The sequence below is a fragment of the Egretta garzetta genome, unplaced genomic scaffold (assembly GCF_000687185.1).
Source record: "Egretta garzetta isolate BGI_Z169 unplaced genomic scaffold, ASM68718v1 scaffold54, whole genome shotgun sequence".
NCBI lineage: Eukaryota > Metazoa > Chordata > Aves > Pelecaniformes > Ardeidae > Egretta > Egretta garzetta.
The window spans coordinates 1,706,684-1,714,894 of record NW_009259313.1 but is presented as its reverse complement, the minus strand read 5'-3'; the positions used below and the strand labels follow the sequence as shown (position 1 = coordinate 1,714,894).

The following is an 8,211-nucleotide window of genomic DNA, read 5'->3' as shown; positions in this document are numbered from 1 at the left end:
GAGCAGAGGCTCGAGTTCAGCTTTGACAAGTACAGCACGAAGCAGGACGTGCTGAGTGCTATTAAAAGGATCAGCTACTGGAGCGGTGGGACCAGCACGGGAGCAGCCATCAGCTACGCCTCAGAGCAGCTGTTCAGCAAATCCAAACCCAACAAAAGAAAGATCATGATTCTCATTACCGACGGCAGGTCTTATGACGATGTCAGAGTGCCCGCCATGGCAGCTCACCAAAATGGTAAGCTCTGATCTCTAGCTGCTCTTCCTACGTGCCTCAGCATTTATCCAGGTCAGAGAAATGAAGTTTGCTATGTTTTGAAGGCACTGAATGGAACTTTAGGAAGGAAAAGTAGCACCTAACCCTGGGGTCTCACCGAGGTCTAAGCAAGACCAGCATCTATTTAATATCTGAAAGAGAACCTTCCCTAAAAATTCACATAAATCTAGCAAAATGCAGCTATACGCAGGGGATGACAGGGGATTTCTACTGTGTTCAAAACACATGAAGCCTCCTTTGGCTTCCCAGTCGGGTTAGGTTAAAGGTTGGACTCGATGATCTTAAAGGTCTTTTCCAACCAAAGTGATTCTATGATTCTAATCATACATCTTCCAACGCAATTGTAAGACATTTGCATTGGAACAAGAACCTGTGGTTCAGGAGCCTGTTGTTCAGACCAAAAGCTAGAGCTTCACTAAGCTGGTGAGGGGTCTGGAACACAAGTCATACGAGGAGCAGCTGAGGGAACTGGGGTTAATTTAGTCTGGAGAAGAGGAGGCTGAGGGGAGACCTGATCGCCCTCTACAACTGCCTGGCAGGAGGCTGTAGGGAGGTGGGGGTCGGCCTCTTCTCCCTGGGAACAGATGATAGGACGAGGGGGAATGGTTTGAAGCTGCGCCAGGGCAGGTTTAGGCTAGACATTAGGAAAAACTTCTTCCCCGAAAGGGCTGTCAGGCTCTGGAATGGGCTGCCCAGGGAGGTGGTCGAGTCCCCATCCTTGGAGGTATTTAAAAGAAGGATAGATGAGGTGCTTAGGGACAGGGTTTAGTGGTGGGATGGCAGGGTTAGGTTAAAGGTTGGACTCGATGATCTCAAAGGTCTTTTCCAACCAAAGTGATTCTATGATTCTAATCATACATCTTCCAACGCAATTGTAAGACATTTGCATTGGAACAAGAACCTGTGGTTCAGGAGCCTGTTGTTCAGACCAAAAGCTAGAGCTTCACTGCTGTTTAAAACTTCTTGCTGTTGGCAAAAGGTACTTCCAAAGAACAAACTAGGCCTTTCCTCCAATTTGAAAATGCCATTTTTATACAGAGAAAGAGAGAGCACTGCAGCTCACTGCCCACATTCTTGTGGCCTGGCAACCACGTTTGCAGTATTGGTCTTAAATCAAATTTAAGCAATGACAAATTTATGCTCATTCTAAACTCTGTTTTGGTTTTGGTTTTTTTTTTTTTCCCCCCAGGAGTTATAGCTTACTCCGTTGGAGTTGCTTGGGCAGCCCAAGACGAACTGGAAGCCATCGCAACGGATCCCGATAAGGAGCACTCCTTCTTTGTGGATGAATTTGACAACCTCTACCGCTTTGTTAATCAGCTCATCCAAAACATTTGCACAGAATTTAATTCCCAGCCACGGAACTGACGGACTCGAGCAAGACGGAACCCTCAGGTGCCGTGCTGAAAGCACACCAAGTGCCACAGGAGCAAAGCCAGCCCTCAATTCAAGAAACACTGGAGGTGTTTTTCTCTGGCACTTTCCAGTCAGCAAGGTTGATTGCAGCTCTGTCTCTATGCATGATAACGCTCTGTGTAGACTCTTGATTTTTTTTTTTCTTCCCCTCCCCCCTTGCAGTCTTCAGAAACTCTGATTTGGATGGATAGCAAAAGAGGCAGTAAACATAGAGGAAATTACTGGACCTGTTTGAAAAGCTGCTTCCAGCAGAGGGGCCAAGCTTGCCTGATTCCACCTTCAGGCACACACAAGCTTCTTAAAATGTACCCCCTGCTTCCTGAAAAGGCCACGTCCCTTCAGGCAGTAGCCACGCTGCTGTGGCAGAAGCACCTCTGTGTGGCACTGCCCGCCAGTCGGCACCAGGTCAGGGCTGAAATACCAGACACCTTTTTTCAGGGGGGACATGACTAAAATTTAGGTACCTTCTTAAAAGCAGGCGCTCTCTCTCTGTACAGCCTTCTTGCCAGCAAGTTAAGCTTCAGCTAGCGTAAACTCAAGCAGAGATTTATCCAAACCCAGAGGCTGGAAAGCAAGCGAGAGGAAAGAGTCAAGGAGACCTACAAAGACTCAAGCTGGGGGACCCTACAACCTACAAAGACTCAAGCTGGGGGACCCTACAACCTACAAAGACTCAAGCTGGGGGACCCTACAACCTACAAAGACTCAAGCTGGGGGACCCTACAACCTACAAAGTCTCAAGCTGGGGGACCCTACAGCCATTTGTCAACCCCAGTAAAGGCCCAAATCCACAAAGCAGCCAACACACAGGAACTGGAATATTGTCTCCTACAGCACTGCGTTAATACTTGATTTTGAGAAGCGTCTTGTCCTCTTGGCTCACTTGCTCCGCTCTTGTGCGGCGCAAGGCCTGCAGGACAGCTGGAGAGCTGCCAGGACAGAGGAGACTCTTTGAGAAAATTGTGAGGTTGAGTTGCTTGCAATCAGAAAAGCGTTTGAGACCCACCGCTCCGTCGTTAAACCACAGCTCAGAACAGCTTACAGCAGTCTCTAGTGTGAGGAGAGCTATTCAAGAGCCGTTACCAGGATTTAAGAGGGAATTATCTGAAGTTCTGTATTATACACTGAGAAAAGCAGCATCTCAAGCATCTACAGACACCCTCTCCCAAACTTGGGACTGACTTCTGTTTTATGGATTGATTTCAAAATGAACTTGCTACAGCCCTGGATTATTCACAACACACAGTTGTTTCTTACGTGAAGAATTTGCCCTATCACTAGTCAGTAGGGGAGGAGTGACACATCAAGTAGGTCAAAAAAATTGCACTTTAATTAGGAAGCAGCAGTTGCTGGTTATGTTTCCATCCTGTACGATTTAAGAAAACATGTTCATTAAGCAAATAAAAAAATAAAACCGTGCATGTTCATGCACCTTATGGCAATCAAAGCCACACCACGTCAGGCTTGTGGAACTAATGGGAAGTGGGAAGAAATTAAAACTCGAATTTCACATCTTACTCACAAACCAGACTTTTAATAGCCTTTATAGTTTCGATAAATAACCATGACCCAGGATGCCTACTCTTCATGTAAAAACATTAATTGATGTAAATTGCCCCAAGGGAGACTACTCTCTGTCAATAAAAGGAGCAGTCTTTGAAATCATTGTGCTTGGAAACATGACTGAAGTAGCTCAAAAATTACCAATGCAATACACATAGAGAACGGCAGCTCCTGCATGACCTCCCTGGCATGGTAACATAAGCCAGGCCAGGGTCCTCCTCTCAAGAGGTTATCAAAACCAATCCTGGATGAAACAGGGGTTTTACATGGGGAAGGTTCAGATCTTCCTCTTAAGATGCAGTTCCGGCTTTAACTGAACATCATCGATACAACAAAGCTACCCAGACAGAAGACACAGGGCACTGCCAGGTTCCCAAAACCAGACGACATAAAATACTTGTATGCAGAGTTCTTAACACTAATGCTGCTGCACTTCCACAGCAATAGCCTCTTGGCTTGAAAAATGTAAAGATTAAGGATAGAGAGTCAGGTAGAAGCAGAGCAACCCCTGATACCCGCCACCGCCTGACCCACTTCCCTCACTGCCGTTCTCCTGAAAGCATCTTTGTCAACAAGGGACATTACACGGGCTGGACAAATCTCAAACGCATAAACTGAATTTACTGGAGACTTCAGTTCAGACACCAGATTCATTGTCTGAAAACCTGTTCGCCTGGGGTTTAATTTGGGGCTAGCCAAGAAAAAGGCCTAAGTCTTAACTTTTAGCTACTCTTAATGTTGTGGTTTAGTTGTTAACGCTTCCCACCACATATCGTTTTCCATACCTGCGGTACTTTTGCGGCGCGGAAGACTGGTACTCTGCAGAGACTGCCCGGTGTTTCACTTGTGCCCTGCTGAAAGCGCGGCACAGACGGCTGAGACATTAGGAACACTGAGAGCCACACGTGTTCTTCAGGATATGCATTTTAATTTCTTCCGAAAGCTTGAACATCAAGCAATGGCAGTGAGCTTACAAACGCTCTTTCAGAGGGAAGTTGCACAGCTATCGTCCGTGTCAAGCATCCATAAGGGGCACTTCAGGGGTTGCTGTTGTTGAAATGGCTGAAGTTCACAGAACAGCTCTGGCGCACATTTGCCAATGTGCCTCTTTAGTAACTTCTCGGGATGACTTTGAAATTGTTGGATCTCAAAGTGTGAAAGTGGTTTAATGTTTCATCCGACTCTCAACTAAACTTAGATCTCCTGTTCATCAACACTGTAAACTTAAGCATAAGCCTCAAAACTTTTCTAAGAGTACACCCTTCCATTAACAGAAGCGAGGGAGCGGATCAGCAGAGAACGCACTCCTCTTAACCTTTACCTTTCATAGCGACCAAAACGCTTGCCATCTACTAAAGTCTCTAAATACTGTTTTATGAAAAAACAAGATAACTTACGTATAAATCGCCCTAAATGCTCGAGGGGGGACACTTGTTTGAAGAAAGCAGCAGAATGCCTTCTGTACCATATACAAGCTATTTTGAGCTTATCAATACAAGTTGCTGTATCTTTTGCAATAAAATTGTCCCAAAGGCAGATGCGGTACCTGTCTTCTTGTACGTGGTTAAAAAATAAACACCAAATATGGTCCATGCCATTTTAGTTTCCAAAACGCAGCTGAGGTTCTTACTAGATTATGGAAGACCTGGCAAGGTCAGTAAAGCCCCAGGTGTTTCAGTGTTATCCTTTTACATGCTCAGCTGAAAAAAAAAAAAAAAAAAAAAAAAAGCCTAAAAGGCAGCAGCAGAGGAATGACCACCAAATTACCTATCAGGGGAATCAGTCATTGAAGCAGAGTCTAATGGCTGAAAGGCATCAGCGTCATACGTGCTCTCCCAGGCCTGGAAAATCACATCTTATTTGGAACCAGGCTTCTTTTGGAAGCTGAAAAAATGAAAGAGTCTCTACAGGCTTTCTAGATGCGGGGCTGAATTGAATCACAGAGGGCCCAGGGTGTCTGGATGCTTGATGCTGGGCTGCTTGGTTTCAGATGCCCGACCAGCGCGGTGGGACCTGCTGCCTGGCTGAGGCAGCCAAAAGAGAAGGGCACCCAAAAAAGGGCTGGACTTGGAGGCAGGCAGGCAGCCAGGGCTGGGAGCCATCTGAACCCAGCCAAAAAGGGGGTGGGTTGTCTGATCGCCCCCTCCCTAGGAAACAAGGGTCTTTGCACTCAGGGGCTGGGTGGTGCCTTACCACAGCTCAGCAATCACAGTGCACGACACCCACCTGGAAACACCAACCCCCGTGCTACGAAAGCCACGGGGGAGCTCTACAGCAGCACCTCTTGCCTCTAACTCCAGCGTGAGCTACTCACATTCCGGGTGACCAACCGAAGTTCAGTTCAATGTTCAACCAGCTCTTCAGAGAGAGGCAACTCAGCCCCCTGCTCCCCAGCACTATCTCACCTTGCAGGTCCAGAGGCGGGACACCCAGCCCTCTGTTGTCACTGCCGCCCTGCGCAGAAGGCATCGCCTCCTGTGTGCGCCCTCTTGCTCCTCAGCTGCTGCCGCTCTGCTGGTTCGGCCAGAGGAAGGTTTCCCAACAGCAGCTGCCAAATTTTGCTTTTCTGACAGGCGGGCAGACCAGCTTCCCCTTCCTCCTTGCATTCCTCCCCCACTGCCGGCTCTCCAGCACGTGAGGGAAAGTGTTCCAGTAACCAGGAAAAGCTCTGGGGTGAAGCATCCAGATGGGACCAACGCAACCTAAACATCCTTAGTGGATTTAACACCCTACCTGTAAACTCCACAGAAAATTATCCACGTTATCTACTTGGCAAGTCAAAGCAAGCAGTAAATATCAGAAATATTACCTAGACACCAAGCACAAAGTCAGTCTTCTGTGGCATACATACCTTAAATCACTTCATGGTTGAACAAAGTCACTCTCTCCCTCTCATTCTTCTCGTTATTTCTTTCTCTGCCCATCAGCAACATTACGGAAGCAACTTGATCCCTTTTCTTTTCCATTCCCATCTCAGTATGAGAAGCCTTAGACAATACCAGGCCATCTACATCTGCTAAGTCACCTACACACTGAAAACATTGCAAGCGTACATCCGCGTAGCTGAGTGCCTCAAATTCCTTAGTCTTTTTTTTCCTTGTTAAAAATTTAAACTGGGGGGGGGGTATGACAGGTTTTAGCACTGCGTCAGCTACATCACACACAGTTAGCTGTCAGTCATACCGAACAGCAAGAGAAGGGTTATCTTCCTTAACACCAGTTTAACCCCTTCTCTGATTTCCAATAAAGACTCCAATAACGCAGTTCAAGAACTCCAACACTCGCTGGTAGAAATGACTTCTTCAGCACAAAGAGAAATGGTAGTTCAAGTTTCACCATATGGCCAAAGAGAACACGCTTGCCTTTCTCACGCCCAAATCTTTATGGGGGCATGTCTTGTTCACAGGCAAACCCAGGAAGGGCCTCCCACATGGGACGGTCATTTGTTCATGAAATCTTCTTTCTCCCTACCTCAGGAACCTTCTACAGACCCCCTCTGGAGGCAGAAGGCTGGAGTGAATGCAACCATCGTGTTGTCTCACAAAGCAATTCCTCCTTTCCTGGGAGGGGGGAAGATGAGCAGGACTAAAGCAGAAGGCTTATTTCACCTACCACAGAGAGGAGATGAGAACTTCTCTTATCCCACCTACAAGCTCGGAAGAAACAGGATGGACTCGCTAACACGTTGTTCTGCTCCGTTCTGTGTAGGTTCCCATACCACCCCCTCAGCAGTGCTGTTCCGAGCATCTTCCCGTGGCAACACAACTACCATCTGTGATGTGTGGTGTGCTCTCCCTCATCCTCTCCCCAAGGGCAGAACCGTGTGCTTAGTTTTATGTTACATGAATGTTCTCCCCAGGAACGTGCTGTGTCTCGCTGCCATCAGCACGCCGCTGATAGATCGGCTCCTGCCCGACAGCACCGCCCCGCAGGTCTGTTCACAGAATCCCAGAATGGCAGGGGTTGGAAGGGACCTTGGGAGATCACCCAGTCCAACCCCCCTGCTAAAGCAGGATCACCCAGAGCAGGTTGCACAGGACATCATCCAGGTGGGGTTTGAATATCTCCAGAGAAGGAGACTCCACAACCCCAGGTTCCTCTCTGCCCAACTCTCCAGCCTGTCCAGGTCCCTCTGAATGGCAGCGCAGCCTTCTGGCGTATCAGCCACTCCTCCCAGTTTTGGGTGATCAGCAAACTTGCTGAGGGTACACTCTGTCCCCTCGTCCAGGTCATTGATGAATAAATAGAACAAGACCGGGCCGAGTACTGAGCCCTGGTGAATTCCACTAGCCACCGGCCTCCAACTGGACTCTGCCCCGCCGATCAGAAACCTTCGTTTGCCCCATGAAGATACCAGGGACTGTGTGCCTAAGCACACGGAAAGGTGCTGGCACCCTACAGGGCCAAGGTGGCAAAGCAGTACCAAACCCACAACAGACGGAGAACAGAAAAACAGAGACAGTGCCGCAAACGGTAACGCTTTGCCCAGCCCAGAAAAGGTTTCACGTGAAGTTACCACACGCCTCCTTGTCCTAAGGCTGAGCGTGCTTCCCCCTCCCAGTACGCACCTCTTGTCATAAACCAGAGAATTATGAACACAAGATGTTGAAAAATAGTATTTATTAGCACCCAATTTACATAATTATATGGTACAAATGACACTTACTTGCTGCTGTAACATTAAATAAAGCTGCTCTTAAAAACCATTGCTTATTTCTGGAAGTCCATGTGATTTTGCTCAGCACAGAACGCAGCATACGGCGGCCCCACTTCACTACTGTCATACCAATACAAATACCTGCATGGTCACCTCAACGTGGCCTCATTTCAAATGGCACACTAACATAAGCAGATCTATACAATTTTAACGGCAAAAATATTTACTTGACTTATTCAGGCAAGTGAATGTAGCTTTAAATATAACCTAGCCAAGAAGGTTCACAAAATAGGAATTGCAG

The 8,211-nt window shown here is 47.5% G+C and overlaps 1 protein-coding gene across 1 annotated transcript in view; it reads left to right on the top strand.

Moving 5' to 3' along the window:
• Nucleotides 1-1,642, top strand: part of VIT (vitrin) — a 63,004-nt gene extending 61,362 nt beyond the window's left edge. The window contains 2 exon segments of the mRNA XM_009636444.2: nt 1-235; nt 1,464-1,642. The exon segment at nt 1-235 is cut by the window's left edge and continues 273 nt beyond it. Coding sequence (XP_009634739.1) covers nt 1-235; nt 1,464-1,642 — 414 coding nt within the window.
• Nucleotides 1,643-8,211: the final 6,569 nt, after the last annotated feature.